The 18,491-nt window shown below is 41.7% G+C and overlaps 1 protein-coding gene across 1 annotated transcript in view; it reads right to left on the bottom strand.

Annotated features, from left to right (window-relative positions):
- Positions 1-18,491, bottom strand: part of LOC137424141 (sodium-dependent neutral amino acid transporter B(0)AT2-like) — a 92,744-nt gene that overhangs the window by 34,299 nt on the left and 39,954 nt on the right. The window contains 3 exon segments of the mRNA XM_068111607.2: positions 4,207-4,370; positions 4,373-4,398; positions 4,729-4,970. Coding sequence (XP_067967708.2) covers positions 4,207-4,370; positions 4,373-4,398; positions 4,729-4,970 — 432 coding nt within the window.

Raw genomic sequence — 18,491 nt, forward strand, 5'->3', positions numbered from 1 at the left:
TTAATAACGTGGTGGTGAGGTATTTTGAATTATGTGGTGGTGATGTGTTTTTATTACGTGTTTTATGGCTGTGAGGTGTTTTCAATTTCGTGGTGGTGAGGTGTTTTCAATTTTGTGGCTGTGAGGTGTTTTTATTACGTGTTTTATGGCTGTGAGGTGTTTTGAATTTCGTGGCTGTGAGGTGTTTTCAATTTCGTGGTGGTGAGGTGTTTTTAATTTCGTGGCTGTGAGGTGTTTCTATTACGTGTTTTATGGCTATGAGGTGTTTTCAATTTTGTGGTGGTGAAGTGTTTTCAATTTCGTGGTGGTGAGGTGTTTTCAATTTTGTGGCTGTGAGGTGTTTTTATTACGTGTTTTGTGGCTGTGAGGTGTTTTTAATTTCGTGGTGGTGACGTGTTTTCAATTTTGTGGCTGTGAGGTGTTTTTATTACGTGTTTTATGGCTGTGAAGTGTTTTCAATTTCGTGGTGGTGAGGTGTTTTTAATTTCGTGGCTGTGAGGTGTTTTTATTACGTGTTTTATGGCTATGAGGTGTTTTCAATTTTGTGGTGGTGAAGTGTTTTCAATTTCGTGGTGGTGAGGTGTTTTCAATTTTGTGGCTGTGAGGTGTTTTTATTACGTGTTTTGTGGCTGTGAGGTGTTTTTATTACGTGTTTTGTGGCTGTGAGGTGTTTTTATTACATGTTTTGTGGCTGTGAGGTGTTTTTAATTTCGTGGTAGTGAGGTGTTTTTAATTTCGTGGTAGTGAGGTGTTTTTAATTTCGTGGCTGTGAGGTGTTTTTATTACATGGCTGTGAGTTGTTTTAAATTTCGTGGTGGTGATGTGTTTTCAATTTCGTGGCTGTGAGGTGTTTTTATTACGTGTTTTATGGCTGTGAGTTGTTTTAAATTTCGTGGTGGTGATGTGTTTTCAATTTCGTGGTGGTGAGGTGTTTTCAATTTCGTGGTGGTGAAGTGTTTTCAATTTTGTGGTGGTGAGGTGTTTTCAATTTTGTGGCTGTGAGGTGTTTTTATTACGTGTTTTGTGGCTGTGAGGTGTTTTTATTACGTGTTTTGTGGCTGTGAGGTGTTTTTAATTTCGTGGTGGTGAGGTGTTTTTAATTTTGTGGCTGTGAGGTGTTTTTATTACGTGTTTTATGGCTGTGAGTTGTTTTAAATTTCGTGGTGGTGATGTGTTTTCAATTTCGTGGTGGTGAGGTGTTTTCAATTTTGTGGCTGTGAGGTGTTTTTATTACGTGTTTTATGGCTGTGAGGTGTTTTGAATTACGTGGTGGTGAGGTGTTTTGAATTACGTGGTGGTGAGGTGTTTTGAATTAGTTGGTGGTGAGGTGTTTTGAATTACGTGGTGGTGAGGTGTTTTGAATTACGTGGTGGTGAGGTGTTTTGAATTACTTGGTGGTGAGGTGTTTTGAATTACGTGGTGGTGACGTGTTTTGAATTACGTGGTGGTGAGGTGTTTTGAATTACGTGGTGGTGAGGTGTTTTTAATTAGGTGGTGGTGAGGTGTTTTGAATTACGTGGTGGTGAGGTGTTTTGAATTACGTGGTGGTGAGGTGTTTTTAATTAGGTGGTGGTGAGGTGTTTTTAATTAGGTGGTGGTGAGGTGTTTTGAATTACGTGGTGGTGAGGTGTAATCGTCCCAAACTTCCAGTCTGCACCTTCCCCTCCCCTGTGTATGTGCTGATGGGTTCTTTCTTGAAAAAAAGACATTCAACCTAAATCTTCAACCTAAATTGCCTATAAAAATGTAATATCACAAACACAACAAATACACTTGTACAAAATAATTGTTTGTCTTATGATTGGTGTAAATCATGACAACACAGCAACTCAGGTACAGTCATTAGCCTCAGCTAAATAAGCCCGTTCCTCAGTAACGACGTTCGGTGAGGTGAGCGGAGCGAGCCGAGCCAAGCTAGTATATGTACATATATGTTCAATCTGATGAAGATTTCTTGAAAAGAGCAAGGCTGATTGAACACAAAACTGAAAACGGCAAATTCTGCAGTGGTATATTGTAGCCTATACCACATGAGGAGATTCCGTGCATCTTTGTATATTTTCGTGCTCCCTAGGAAAACAACAACAAAATCAGTGTGATTTGGTGGTCTCCTCTTTCCATTGGTGGCTGATATTTTATAATTGAAGTCCTGGTTAGAAAAATAGAGCTATATGAATGACCCGAGCACCCAACCATTTTCTCAAAAAAATTACACAATAAGAACTGACCCCCTTTACAAATATTAACTCGTATAAAAACGTCTACCACAATTTGGAGTTACACCCACCCTATAAATGCTCCAAAGTGGTTGCTCTAACAGAGAATGCAATAAAACCTTGTATATGTTGTGGTTGAGCGAACACCTAATTCTAAGGCCTTTGCAGGAAATAGCTCCTGGACCAAGATGGAGGAAGCAGATTACCACCTACCTTGAACGGCATTCATGAGCCTGTCGGTTTTATTTTTATTGACAGTCTGATAGTCAAATGTTAATTCTTCAGAGTGGCATAGGTTTCAGAGGGTAGAAACGAAGGATTTGATGCTTTTTCCACTGGTACATTGGTACTGCATCATCACAACATTTCTAAACTCTCGAAAGTCCTCTAACTAATGTGTGAGCTTTTGGAAATCTCCTAGCATGAGTGAATGAATGTAAAATATGTGAAATAAAATTGCAGCGACCACGCATGTAAACATATGAATGGATTGAGTGTTAAATGAGTGTTACAATACATATGGATTTAATTTCACTTCGGTTGTTTTTTGCATGTATTGTCACGAACAAACAACTAGAGGTTCCAGGGAACCTGAACTCAACTGGTCGATATCAATATGGTTAGAATATGCATAATAGAACCACAAACTACATCGTTTATATGTGCTAAAGAGGTACAGCAACGTTCAAGGTATCTCGTGTTTAAACAGGAAACTAGAAAAAATTGAGTTTTAAATGAGGCATCAAAAGTAAAACTACAATTACTTTTCTCAGATTTCAGACTTGAATTTATTTAGAAAGACTTGGTCAAACAATATACATGTGTGGTATTGAATCAAGATATGTTGAATATTTCAATAGATAGTATTCATTCATCAAATCCCCACTTACACACACACACACACACACACACACACACACACACACACACACACACACACACACACACACACACACACACACACACACACACACACACACACACACACACGTTTCATCAAATTTGATCAGTCTTTGTGACTTTTAGAGCTTGGACGTCGTCCAAACTGATGTTTATGGGCCAAGTCATGTCATAGGTCACGACGAAGTCATTTTTCGGACATCGTCAAAACCCATAATATATGTGTTGAGGTTTGTTACATACTGTCTACACACCAAGTTTCAGCCTTCTAGCTACATTAGGAAGTACCAGATTGACAAAAATTGATTTTTTAACTCAGCTGGACATAGTCCAGTTGAGTTAAAAATAAATCAATCAAAAGTGAAATATGATGAATTTTCAACTACAAATACAAACGTGCACGTAAAGTACCAAGAAACACTCATGCACAATAAGCATTAAGTGTTAATATTTATTACTTGAAAATACATATTCTAAAAGCATATTGCAGATGGATTTGCAGCTTTATATGCATAGGTTGTTTTGCATCTGAGCTAAGTAACAAGGAGAGATGATACAATAATAAAAGCATTTTCCTTGATATATTCCATCATATCTCAGCCTAGAATGAAGGACGGGAGATGAAGGAATATCTGGTGGGAAAAAAATAAGAGTGGAATGATGCACAAGTTATAGGTTGGCCATTGTGATAAAAAAAAATACGGTCAGAGTGGGCTTATGGTGAGCATGAATGGGTGTTGCCCTTGGGGAAATAAAGGAGTATTGTTTAAAGAATGAGAAGTGGCAAAGAAGAAAAAAAGAGGATCAGAGACATGTGTTTTTCAGGATCAGTGCAAGCTGATCTTTGCAGTGTTTTACTTGGCTGTAAAAGCTGTAAAAGAAATGCAGCATTTGACTTAGCTGTAAAAGTTATGAAAGCAGAGGTTGATGCAACACACATACACACACACACACACACACACACACACACACACACACACACACACACACACACACACACACACACACACATAATTCAAGCAGCAAAATAAAAAGGCAGAATAGGCACCTGATAAAAGTTTTTTTTAACGATTCATAACTATCTACTTACCTTGTTGAGCTCATCTTCCAGGATGCAGGGATGCAAGCCCAGTGCACCGAATGTCTCCTCGTGCACTGAGCGCAGAATATCATACATCTGCTGGTAATCGGATACGGACACCGATGTCAGGTTTATGTGGCGGGGAATGAGGTCAGCACTAACCTCACCGGATCCAGGAGTTTCTGTATTTGGTCTGTGTTCCTAGTCCATTGTGCAATGAAAGGAAAATGACAAAAGGAAATATTGATTTAACATTTTATAGCTTGTAACAATTAATGAACAGATATCTTTGAAGTGGGTCTTGCTGGACTGGGACTTTCATTGATGTCAGATGTTCAGAAACATTTATCAAGAGTTCCTTTGTCATTTTGATTTAGTAATAACTGTTCTTGTCTGTTCACCAGCATCCCAAATGTTCAAACTTAATGCAACCTAGATCAAAGTAATTGGAGAATTACTAACGTTTCCAGCACTTAGTAAAGTCACCACATTCCTTCTTGTTGATACTTTTAGTGGCACAATCGCACTCACGTGGAAATACACTGATTGTTGATCACATTGGCCTTAAATCCAAGCACTGCAAAGACCACAAGAGTTGCCAGGACAGACGTGAGGAAGTTGATAAATGACACCAGCAGAGCGTCGAAGTGGCAGTTGTTGTCTTGTTTGTTGTAGCTCGAAAAGGCAATGACACCACCAAATCCTAAACCGAGAGCAAAGAAAACTTGTGTGGCAGCATCTCGCCAAACTTGTGGCTCGGCCATCACTTCCAGCTGCAGCCATACATGGGGAGAAAAGGTCACCATTCTTAATATGCAAGGATTGACCTTAAACAGCAGTAACATTTGAAGAGTTGTATGCTTTAAGAAAGCAGGATCAACTGTAGCTTGTGAGTGATTGCATAGTATCCCAAATGTCATGTTCTGACAGTAAAGGAACATTATTGGAGGGTCTTCAGGCCACTAATAAAATGTGAATCATAAAGAATGTGAGATTACAAACCACATATTTGCTTTTCTGGCATTTTATCAAAGGGTGAGAAAAAAGGCCGATATAAATAATTCTGCAAGTGCAAAATAAACAAACAATAAAAATAAAGTTAAAAATGATAAATGTCGATAATTGAACCAATCAATGCCATTCTGGAACAATGTGTTAAAATACATTATTACCTCGGTTGCTGTCACTTGGGTATATATTCTCACTTTAGGTTTGCGATGTATCCGTTTAGCTTAATTCATTTAAGTTACCACCGTCACTTGAAGCAATTAATCATGTTGTTTATTTTTCATCGATTTATTTGAATTATGCTACGTTTTGTTTGATTTAACGTGTGATTTAACGGTTGTTTTGATGTAATATCCCAATGTGTGGTTTCAGTTGGTTCAACGGTTTTGGTTTTGATTTAAGGTTTGAATTTGAATGGCACGAGTTATTCCAGAATGGCATTGATTGGTGGTTCAGTGTCCCCACTCCCTTTTTCCCTTACATAAGGGAGGGTATAGAGTTATTTTGCTTTACCCTTGAGATTGGTCAGTGGATGCACGTTTATCCATGTTGCTGGTCGAAACGTTGAGCAGTTGTTTATTTGCTCATTAAAGGTTGGAGAACTAAAAATGGATTCATATACAGTATATACAGTCACATGAAAAAGTAAGTACACCCCATGTAAAGTTTTGACTTTTTCAACATATTTCAACATACAGCTATTTGATCTTCATTTCAACAATATTGAAAGATAAAGGTGATATAATATAACAAATATCATGAAACATTTACATTTTGTAGTCCATTGTATAATTTAAATAAACATAAATGCAAATTTCGCTTGTGGAAAAAATAAGTACACCCCTACATTTATCACTACTTCAAATACCTAAAATTAGAATCAGGTGCACCAGCTCAGGTGCAAATGAATAGAACATCGTTAGAGAGGATCTTGGAGGAACCTGTCTTATTTAAACCTCAGACATTTAGTTTGGTTTGCTCTTTCTTGATGAAGTGTGCGGCATCACCAAGCCAAGATCAAAAGAGCTCCCTGAGGCCTTCAGAAAGAAAGTTATAGATGCCTACGAATCTGGGAAGGGATTTAAAAAGATCTCCAAACAATTTGAAATCAATCATTCGACTGTCCGGAAGATCATCTTCAAGTGGAGAAGATTCAAAGCAACTGCCAACTTGTTCAGGCCAGGCCGCCCCAGCAAGTCAGCCCGAGAGCAGACCGCAAGATGCTGAAAGAAGTCTCGAAGAACCCCAGAATGTCATCACGGGACCTACATGTAGCTCTTGCCACTGTTGATGTCAAAGTGCACAAGTCTACCATTAGAAACAGGCTGCACAAATTTGATCTACATGGGAGGTGTGCCAGGAGGAAACTTTTGCTGTCCAGAAAGAACATCAGGGCAAGACTAAAGTTTGCCAATGAACACCTAGGCAAATACCAGCTCTTCTGGAACAATGTGCTCTGGACAGATGAGTCAAAGGTAGAGCTATTTGGCCACAGTACCAGAAGACATGTTTGGCGGAAACCAAAGACAGAATTTGACCACAAGAACCTGATACCAACTGTAAAGCATGGTGGTGGAAATATTATGGTTTGGAGCAGCTTTGCTGCATCAGGGCCTGGGCAGCTCACCATCATAGAATCCACTATGAATTTTTCATTGTACCAGAGGGTGCTTGAGAATAATGTGAGGCCATCTGTTGGAAAGTTGAAGCTCAACCGAAGGTGGACCTTGCACCATGACAATGACCCTAAACATACCTGTAAATCCACCAAGGAATGGCTGAAAAGAAAGAAATGGAGGGTTCTGGAATGGCCAAGTCAAAGCCCGGATCCAAATCCCATCGAGATGTTGTGGGGGGATTTGAAACGAGCTGTACATGCAAGAAACCCCTCAAACATCGCACAGCTGAAAGAATTCTGCATGGAGGAGTGGGCAAAAATTTCTCCCAGTCGATGTCAGAGACTGTTAGACAGTTATAAGAAACGCCGACTTGAGGTTGTTTCTGCCAAAGGGGGCAATACCACCTATTAGAGCCAAGGGTGTACTTACTTTTTCCACATGCGAAATTTGCATTTATGTTTATTTAAATTATACAATGGAATACAAAATGTAAATGCTTCATGATGTTTGTTATATTATATCACCTTTATCTATTAATATTGTTGAAATGGAGATCAAATAGCTGTATGTTGAAATATATTGAAAAAGTCAAAACTTTACATGGGGTGTACTTACTTTTTCACGTGACTGTATATATATATATATATACAGTATATATATATATATATATATATATATATATATATATATATATATATATATAGTATATATATATATATATATTTATACATAATATTGTTACGTTTGCAAGGGGTAGGCAGTGATTACCTTAGTCCAGGTAGAATTGCATAGATAGTATGGTCCGAATGTCGTGTAGCCATCTTCATGTACATAAGTCAGGTTGGATATCGTGTAAGAGCATATCTTCGGTCCCATCACGAGGGGTGGGGTTATGTTAATTAGTTAGGGAGTGTGGGTAATGAATCCCCTGTATGTAGTAGACTCTGTTATTTTTCCTCTGTTCTTTATGACACACGCAGCACATGCACAATAAAGAAATCGCGCATTTACCACACTAAATAAAAGCGGCCGGAAGCAGGACATTGAAAATGTCACTGCTGTTCGGAGGCCACGCACCGAACAGCAGTGATTGGTCCGGAATTTGGTTCAAGCAAGGACTGCTAAGATGGGATGATGGAATTGGTGGAGCAGGCATGGATGATGTCAGACCCTTGAGTACAAAGGAGTTGGAGGACGGACATTTTGTCTCTTGGGTCCGGACTTTGATAGAGAACGGTCGAGGCTCTTGACTTCCTCGCATCTTCTGGCTTTGGTGGTGAACGGTCACGATTTCATATCTCTCTCTCTCTGCGTCGCGATTTCACGGCAACCGGTCGGAGTTCATAGTGCTCCAGCACGAGGGGAATTCATTGACGAGCACGTGAACATTTTGTCGTGCTCTGTTTTGCAGGGTTCGGATTGAAGGCACTGCCGCATTTTCTTTTCCTTGGCATGTCGGTTTTGGTGAACAAGATTGTGAGGATGAGCATGGCTGGAGCGACCAAGCGAGTGCAGCTGGAGCGAACGAGTGGGCGCAGCCTGTTCGCTTTGCGCACGGAGCCAGGAGTGAGCAAACTGCACAGCGCGGCCTAGTTCCCACCCACAGGCAGTGCAGCCTGCGGTTTCCCGCGCAAGGATGTAGAGGCCTGTGACGAACCGGGACGATTCCTGCCGAGGTTCAAGAGCAGCTTGGAGCTAAGTGCCCACCAAAATAACACATTTATTTTCGTTCTTTTATATTTTCCTTTGTTTGTATTCGTGTCTGTGTGGGGATGTCCCATTTAGGATATTAGTCTTATCGCGCATTTTCTTGTTTGCTGGCATTCATTTTCGTTAAACATGTTTATTTGTACGTTTTAATTCCGTGTTGGTTTGAGTTAATCATCACAGGTGTGAAGACGTCGGGTGGAAGCCGTCCAGGTAAGATCGTCATTCACCTTTCTCTTGCGTGTAATGAATATCACCATCATTAGATTGAACGCCATGGAATTACAGCTCGTTTGGTCATCCGCGTCGCCCTGCGGTGTTCACTACAGGGTTGTCACACGACAATATATATATATATATATATATATATATATATATATATATATATATATATATATATATATATATATATATATATATATATATATATATATACTTCCTTTGAACTTGGGGACGACTAAGAAGAAGACCTTTGTTGGTCGAAAGCTTGTCGAAAATTAAAGATCGACATCCTGAAGCTACGTCCGCATCTGATTTAATCTCCCGATTATTTATTTAATGCAAATGAGTTGCCCTGCTCGTACTGTGGAGTTTCTACTACTTCTCACAGTTATATATATATATATATATATGTATATATATGTATATATATATATGTATATATATATGTATATATATATATATATGTATATATATATATATATATATATATATATATATATATATATATATATATATATATATACATACATACATACATACATATATATATATATATATATATATATATATATATATATATATATATATATATACAGTGCATATCAAAAAAAAGGTAATCCGAATTCAAGGGGTTAATATGCAAAGGTTATTTATTTTGTCAATTTACATGTGGTTCACTAATTAAGAGGAGATCCTCAGCTTTCCATTGATACCTTCCATGCATCATTGCTGTCACACATGACCGAGTCCATGTTCATTGAAAATGACAAGTTCAAATCGCATTTTTACAAGTTTGGCTAATCGATGCAAGTCAGGATAATTGGTGCAATATGAACGTCAGATGTGAACTTTTCTCAGGAATGATTGGCCTTTATGCACCCACACCTTCAACATCTCCACCTCCCCTTTCAACACAAAGCTCACAGCGGCGGAGCATGCCCTGAACTGCTCGTCTCACCATAGCCGGGTCATTGCGCAAAGCGTCCACTTCATGTCAAATACGGCCCTGCAATTCATCAAGATCACGGGGAGAAGTTATGAACACCTTGTTCTTTAAATGTCCCCAAAGGAAATAATCACATGGTGTGAGGTCAGGTGATCTTGGCGGCTATTCCACTGCATGGTTGAGGGCGATGACTCAGTCTCCAAAGAGTTCCCTCAGTCGATCTCGGACAGCGATAAGACGATGTGCTGGGGTGCCGTCTTGGGCCCACCATAGATATCTGAAGACACCACAAACCTGTCGCTCAAAGTGCTCCTCCAGCTGCGGTAAATCTTCATCATTGATAATCTGCAGATACCTGTTACCATTCACATTGCTTTGAAAGAAAAATGGTCCGATCACCTGACCACTTCCACAAAGTCCCAAACAAATAGTCCACTTTTGTCGATTCATGTTGGTGTCAAAATTAAATTCCGGGGGTTGTCCTTTCGGTGCATATTCAAGAACATTATGGGTATTGACCTTGCCGTCCATGGCAAAAGCAGCTTCGTCCCCAATAATGAGATACCGCAGGAAATTGACATCTCCTTCGCAACGTGCTGTCAACCATCTGGCAAGCACCAGCCGCCTGGCAAAATCCCCTGGCGTAAGTTGATGCCGGATGTGAATCCGATATGGATGTTGGTGGAGGTCCAGTCTTGTGATTCGGTTGAATGTTGCCGAAGGCAATCCTGTCCCATTTTGTCTTGCGCTGGTATCCCTAGGATGCTCCAAAACTTTCTGCCTTACTGCTGCAATGTTCATTTCCGATCGCCCAGTGCACCTCCTACCAGAATTCCCCTTGGTGCCATTGAGGCTATTGCCATGCTTTTGGTATTTTATAACATTCGCCCAGATGGTTTTGGCTGCTGGAGGCTCTCGTTCTGGGAAACATTCCCTGAACGCATCACGAGTTCGCTGCAAACCTTTCCAGTTTGGTGAAAGGTTGTAACCACGAAGGTCCGCTGTTCAGTCGTAAGTTGAACCATCTTTTCAATGATTCAGACTGTCTCTAAACCCATACACTGTATGCCCATCTTAAATACCCATCTTAAACAAAGGATGACGCAACCTACGATTAGCAGACCAGCTTAACAATTTTACATAATCAACTTGGCAGTCGACAAGTAATGCGTCCATTTCAAACTGTTTCGCATCGATTAGCCAAACTTGTAAAAATGCGATTTGAACTTGTCATTTTCAATGAACATGTACTCGGTCATGTGTGACAGCAATGATGCATGAAAGGCATCAATGGAAAGCTGAGGATCTCCTCATAATTGGTAAACCACATGTAAATTGTCAAACTAAATAACCTTTGCATATTAACCCCTTGAATTCGGATTACCTTTTTTTTTATACGTACTGTATAGTGCTGGTAAGGTATCAGTAGCAGTAATTGGCACAGGACGAGATCTGCTATTTTTTGGTAATCAACATCGGCCAATAGGAGCCAATGTGTGAGCCGATTAACGATAACTGTACTGTGCTGTATACAACCAAAAATCCTTTAGCTTTCACCCTTGTTTATGGTGAATAAAAAAATATCGTTATATTATAGACATTTTAAGGAGAGGTGCATAATTTACAAATCAATTAAAAATGAAAAGCTGAAATGTCTTGAGTCAATAAGTATTCAACCTCTTTGCTATGACCCTGCAAATTGAGCTCAGGTGCATCCAATTTCCTTTTATCATCCTTGAGATGTCTCTACAACTTGAATGGAGTCCACCTGTGGCCAATCCAATTGATTGGACATGATATAAAAAGAAACACACTTTTCTATATAAGGTCCCACAGTTGAAAGTGTACTGTATGTCAGAGCAGAAACTCTGCAAATAAATCCAAGGAACTGTCCATCAAACTCCGAGATAGAATTGTGAGGAGGCATAGATCTGGGGAAGGGTACAAAACGATTTCTAGAGTGTTGCCAGTTCCCAAGAGCATAGTGAGATAGATCATTAGGAAATGGAATGAATATGGAGCTATCTAGACTCTTCCTAGAACTGGCTGTCTCGGCGTTTCGCCAAGCTGAGCAACCAGGTAAGAAAGACCTTCTCGAGACAAGATCTCCTCTCAGGGAGGTGACCAAGAACCCAAATGCCCACTCTGACAGAACTACAGCATTCCTTGGCTGAGATGGGAGAACCTGTCAGAAAGACAACAGTCTCTGCAGCCCTTTACAAATCCAGGCTCTATGGGAGTAGCCAGATGCAAACCACTCCTGAGAAAAAGGAGCATGACAGCACGCTTGGTGTTTGCAAAAAGGCGCATGACTCAGAGAGCACGAGGCAACATATTATGTGGTCGAAAATTGAACTCTTTGGCCTGAATACAAAACGCTACATCTGGTGGAAACCGAGCACAGCTCATTTTGCATCGAACACCATCCCCACTGTGAAGTATGGTAGTGGCAGCATTATGCTATGAGGATGCTTTTCAGGGCAGGTACTGTGAGACTTGTAAGGATAGAGGGAACAATCAATGAATGGCACCAAATATAAGCAAATCCTTGAGGAGTACCTGCTTCAGAGTGCAAAAGACTTTAGACTGCGGCGAAGATTTACGTTCCAAAAGGACAATAACCCCAATCATACAGCCAAAGAAACAATGCAATTGATTCAGACAAGAACTTGAGAGTCCTTGAGTGGCTCAGCCAAAACCAAGACTTGAATCCCATTGAGAATCTGTGGAAAGACTTGAAGATTGCTGTTCACCGACGCTCCCCATTCAACTTGACAGAGCTTGAGCAAATCTGCAAGGAAGAATGGGAGAAAGCTCCCAAATCCAGATGTGCAAAGCTGATACAGACATACCCAAGAAGTCTCAAAACTGTAATCATGGCCGAAGGCGCTTATACTAAATATTGACTTTGGGGACTGAATACTTATAAGTTAGATATTTCAGTATTAAATTTTCAGTAAATTTGTAATAATTTCTAAAAACATGTTTTCACTTTGTCATTATGGGGTATTTTGTGTAGATCGGGTATAACACAACAATTTTTAAAAATCTAAATTCAATCCATTTTAAATTCAGGGTGTAATACAACAAACCACCTTTAGAGGCCATTTTTCCCTGCAGAGCAGGGGTTGGCCTTTTTCGGGCACCGTGCTCCCCTTTTTGAAGCAAATTCCTTGGGATTTTGGGCTCCCCGGATGCCCTTCCTGCCACCAGCTGTTGGTCGCCTCTTGTGACGCACACAGAATTACCAGTGAACTGGTACTCAATTATGCCAACCTCAGAAGGATGAACAGGCTGAGTCAACCCCCCCTGGCTTTAATTCACAACCTCAGAAGGATGACAGGCTGAGTCAACCCCCCCTGGCTTTAATTCAGCAATTGACCGGGATTCGAACCCAGGATCCTAGGATCCCAAGCCGGCACCCTAACCGCTGAGCCAACACCAGGCCTTCAGGGTGTAATACAGCAAAATGTGAAAAATTCAAGGGGTGTGAATACTTTCTGAAGGCACTGTAAGTAGGCCCCAACTCTCCTGATTTGTTGGGAGTTTTATTGATTTTCATGTGTAATGTCAGATTTTTAAATATTAAAAGAGAAATCAATATTTTCATCTAATTTCAGGGCTCTGGAAGCCTTGCAATAGTGTTGTCATTAAATCTCCCACAAAATGAGGAATTATAGCCTTGAATTGGCCAATTTCAATGTGGTATGTGGCCATTATTCGATTTAAAATAAAGTGTTAGTGTTGGCAACAAATGACAACAAATGCAGCTCTGAACCAGTCGTGGACACATTTTGCCAAATATTTGGAGATAGGGCCTATAAACTGCAATACCTCACTGTTCCTCGTTGTAAGGTTAGTTGGTCCCAAATTGTCCATAAATTAATTTGGCCTGCCAGTCCATTTAAAAAGGAAATTGTAGTTTTCCATTTAGACATTCTCCCCTAGTGATTTGGGAAGGCCTAAAGTGATTAAAGTGTTGTGAATCGCTGGCACTCAATAAATCATTCAGTTGAAGGTCAATTAGCTTTTTACCATGTGGCCTCTTGATTGTTGCAATGTTTCATTACCTGCTATGCACCTTTATAAAGCATATTAGTCTAGTAGGAAGACTAGGTCCCTCTGCACCCCCCGGAGATATACTTCTAATCAGTGTTTCTAGATTGGAAAAAATGTGTAGAAAATGACTAGCTATGGCCCCAAGCTGAAAAAATGTCCCACATACCATTTTTATGCAAATTACTGCTGCAAATTTTATGCAAAATTATGCAAATTTTATGCAAATTTTTGATGAGGAGTAGAGTTGAGGGGTCTTTGAGGGCTTCATCGAGGTGCTCTCGGTTGCAAGACTGGGTCATTCTGAGAAGCACAGCAGGGTCAGAGATCATGATGTTCTCCTCCTCAGTGAATCTCTCCATCAACAGCCTCTCCATTGCCTCACACACTGTTTTGAGGCAAAAGAGGGACTTTGCGTAGGCCTTTCCACTGAGAACACCTTTGAGAGATCCACTTGTTACTAGTTGTGCCTCAAAGAGAATCTCTGCATATCCAGAACCACGCATCTTGTGTCCAGTGAGCATCCCGATGTAGTTCATGGATGTGTGGAAGGGTCCAATCGTTACTACATGACTAGCAAATTCATTTGGCCAGCGCCAGATGATGGGAAGGGCTTTCATGCAGACACCCAGATCAAATGTATTCAGGACCCATCTCTGACCCACCTCAGCAGTTGCTGCCTCGGAACGCTTCAGTAGCTCACGAACAACTGCGTTGTCTGTGATCGGTCTGTGCCTGGTGCCTGCATGGCATGGCAATGGCCTGCAGCCTGTGCCTGGGCTAGGGGGTTTCACCTCTGCAACTGGTTCTCCCCCACCCAGCAAATCAACAGTCGACTACTGCACGCCTATCCACCAACCGATCACAGACAACGCAGTTGTTCGTGAGCTACTGAAGCGTTCCGAGGCAGCAACTGCTGAGGTGGGTCAGAGATGGGTCCTGAATACATTTGATCTGGGTGTCTGCATGAAAGCCCTTCCCATCATCTGGCGCTGGCCAAATGAATTTGCTAGTCATGTAGTAACGATTGGACCCTTCCACACATCCATGAACTACATCGGGATGCTCACTGGACACAAGATGCGTGGTTCTGGATATGCAGAGATTCTCTTTGAGGCACAACTAGTAACAAGTGGATCTCTCAAAGGTGTTCTCAGTGGAAAGGCCTACGCAAAGTCCCTCTTTTGCCTCAAAACAGTGTGTGAGGCAATGGAGAGGCTGTTGATGGAGAGATTCACTGAGGAGGAGAACATCATGATCTCTGACCCTGCTGTGCTTCTCAGAATGACCCAGTCTTGCAACCGAGAGCACCTCGATGAAGCCCTCAAAGACCCCTCAACTCTACTCCTCATCAAAAATTTGCATAAAATTTGCATAATTTTGCATAAAATTTGCAGCAGTAATTTGCATAAAAATGGTATGTGGGACATTTTTTCAGCTTGGGGCCATAGCTAGTCATTTTCTACACATTTTTTCCAATCTAGAAACACTGATTAGAAGTATATCTCCGGGGGGTGCAGAGGGACCTAGTCTTCCTACTAGACTATATATGCTTCTTAGCATTAACAGAAAAAAATATGTAAACGCTGGTTGGGATAGTTCATTTCAGGTTTGGATGTGTTGTCTCAGTAGTTTTGGGAATATAATATAGTACTGATTTGTTCACAAAACTGTACTCTATCAATTATTTTACAGTTTCTGAGATGTACAAGGTATGCTCAAAACTTGGCCTGAGGAGGCTCGGCGGTTTTCCATCCCTCTCCGAGCAGTTGTTAGGGCAGGAATTTGGAACTTGGCCATGGTGCCAGCGATAGCTCACATACTTTTCACAAAGAAAACGGTGGAACCTTTAACTTTCAAAAACAATTAACTACAACTAATGCTGTCAGATGAGGTGCCAGTTTAACACCACAAATTTTGAATGAATCACTAATTTTGTCTGTACCTTTCATTAACCTTCTAATTGCCTCTTTTCTAATGTAAAAAGTCCTGTCCCCTTCAGCTGCTCCTCATTGGTTAGTCCAGCTAGTCCTGGAATCAATCTAGAAGGACTATGCTGAACACTCTTTATAATAATTATAATAATAAAGGAGTCTTATATAGCCCCATCAAGCAGAGTAAACTACCCTCATGGCGCTTTACATTATCATGCGAACGCACACACACCACACACACACACACACAAACATACACACACACAGACACACCTTCACTCTTGCCCTATTCCTCTCCCTCCCCATTCAAAACCCACAGATGTGTACTCCCCCTCCTCCTCCCCTACCTCCCCCGCACATGTACACAGACATACTCTCGATCTCTGTCCCACCTCAAACCAAAGGGAAAACAAGACTTAGACTATGAAAGACTTGTGAAAGAGATAGGTTTTGAGGGAGGTTTTAAAGGCAGGAAGAGAGTCGACATGTCGAACAGAGGAAGGCAAGTCATTCCAGAGCAGAGGTGCAGCAAAGGAAAAGGATTTCTCGCCAAACGACTTGGTGCTGATGCGCAGCGGCTCTAAGGTCATAGATTCGTCGCTTGAACGAAGCCGTCGCCGAGATACATAGAGAGTGAGCAAATCGGAGAGATAGTGAAGTCCCGCTCCACACAATGATTTATAACATAGTGTGCAAATTTTGTATTGCACACGAGCAGAGACAGGCAGCCAGTGTAAAGATTCAAGAAGCGGAGTAACATGGTCAGACTTCTTCGCCTTACAGACAAGACGAGCGGCAGAGTTTTGAACCTTTTGTAACTTATCCAAGAGAAACTGAGGACAGCCAGCATACAAAGAATTACAATAGTCTAGCCTTGAGAGGACAAGGGCACAGACCCGAGTTAGAGCAGCTTGAGGAGTAAGAAAGTGGCGAATGGATGCGATCTTTCGCAGCTGAAAGTATGCTGATTTGCAAGTTTGAAGTACTTGCTTGGAAAATGTCATGTTACAGTCGAAAACCACACCAAGGTTCTTGGCCGACGAAACAAAGTTTACATCGGTTTCACCAACATGAATGGTGGTAGGAAGTGAACATTGTAGAGGACATCTGTGCGATCTTACAATCATAGACTCTGTTTTAGCATCGTTCAGCTGGAGTTTGTTTTGGGTTATCCACGCCTTCACGTCGGCAATACAGCCTTCTAACACTTCAACAGTGGGCACGATTTGTTGAATCGTGCTTCCTTTGTACAGCTGATTGTCGTCCACAAAGGCGTGGTGATCAACTCAATGTCTGGCAACAAGATCAAATAGAGGCTGAGTGTACAAAAGAAAGAGGATAGGTCCCAGGACTGAGCCCTGGGGAACGCCAAAGGAAAGCGGAGAAGGGGCTGATTTCTGGCCATTGACAACAACTGTTTGCACTCTATCAGTAAGATAGGACATCAGCCAAGAAAGGGGAGTACCAGTTATACCAAATGTGAGTTCAAGACGACGAATTAAGACACTATGGTCAATCGTGTCAAAGGCGGCAGACAAGTCCAAAAGAGCAAGAATGGAAACCTTACCACAGTCAAGAGAGGTCAGAAGATCATTGGTTATTCTTTGGAGAGCGGTCTCGGTGCTATGGCCTGGTCTATATGCTGACTGGCGAGAATTGAAAAGATTACTTGAAAAACTAGATGGTCATTCATCTGTAATAGCACAATTCTTTCTGTGATCTTTGACAGGAAAGACAGGTTGGAGATAGGACGGTGACAATAAGTGGCTGTTTTTGGCTGTCATGTCTTCACTCAGATGCGGTGACAATAAGTGTACACAATATTCTGAACTAGCAAAAGTACCCGGCGTTTCCCCATGCAATGCAGATTCAATTCACTGGAATCAGAGTGGGGGGGGGGGGGGAGTGATAGGTGGTGGGGGGAGGGGGAGGAAGAAGGTAGGGGTGGAGGGGGAGGGGAATGGAATGGGAAAGGGGAGCAGGAGGAGGTGTGAGCAAGGAGCAGTAGGAGAGGGAGAGGGGAGCATGAGGCGAGTGAGAGGGGAGCAGCAGGAGGGATGAGCGGGGATCAGAAGGAGGAGCGAGCAGGCAGCAAGAGGAGAGGTGATTAGGGAGCAGGAGGAGTGAGCTGGAAGCAGGAGGTGAAGGAGAGGGGAGCAGTAGGAGGAGTGAGTGGAGAGCAGGAGGAGAGTGAGAGGGGAGCAGGAGGAGGGGTGAGCAGGGAGCAGGAGGAGGGGTGAGCAGGGAGCAGGAAGAGGGGTGAGCAGAAAGCAGGATGAGGTGTGAGCAGAAAGCAGGAGGAGGGGAGAGAGTGGAGCTGAAGGACTTGGAGAGGGAGCAGGAGGAGGGGTAGCAGAGCAGGAGATGGAGGTAGCAGAGCAGGAGGAGGGAGCAGGTGTGTTCAATTACCAACTAGAATGGCACTTGGTAGAGCGCATACCTTTCCCAGGCTGAATAGTTCATGTTTTGTATCCCAATGATACGCCGGATCTGGATTCGGACCTGAGCCAAATTATAATCAGCTTGTTCTTGTCACCGAACAAACTCATCCACCAGTTTAGTCATAACTCATAATGGAACATACCCCAGGAGTATGGGTATGGGAGTTAACTTTCCGATGTTTACTTTCCCAAGATGACGGGCCCCGACCTGTGCACCTCAGGCACCATTGTTAAAACGACATCTGTGAACACCATGGGGTCGCACTGCAGATTTCTCTCAAAATACCACCTGCTACTAGCAAATTCCAGCATTGCTTCACTAAATATGGAGAAATACAACATGCATTTTAAGGCCATTTTC

The sequence above is a fragment of the Myxine glutinosa genome, chromosome 3, assembly GCF_964187855.1.
Source record: "Myxine glutinosa chromosome 3, kmMyxGlut1.1, whole genome shotgun sequence".
Lineage (NCBI taxonomy): Eukaryota > Metazoa > Chordata > Myxini > Myxiniformes > Myxinidae > Myxine > Myxine glutinosa.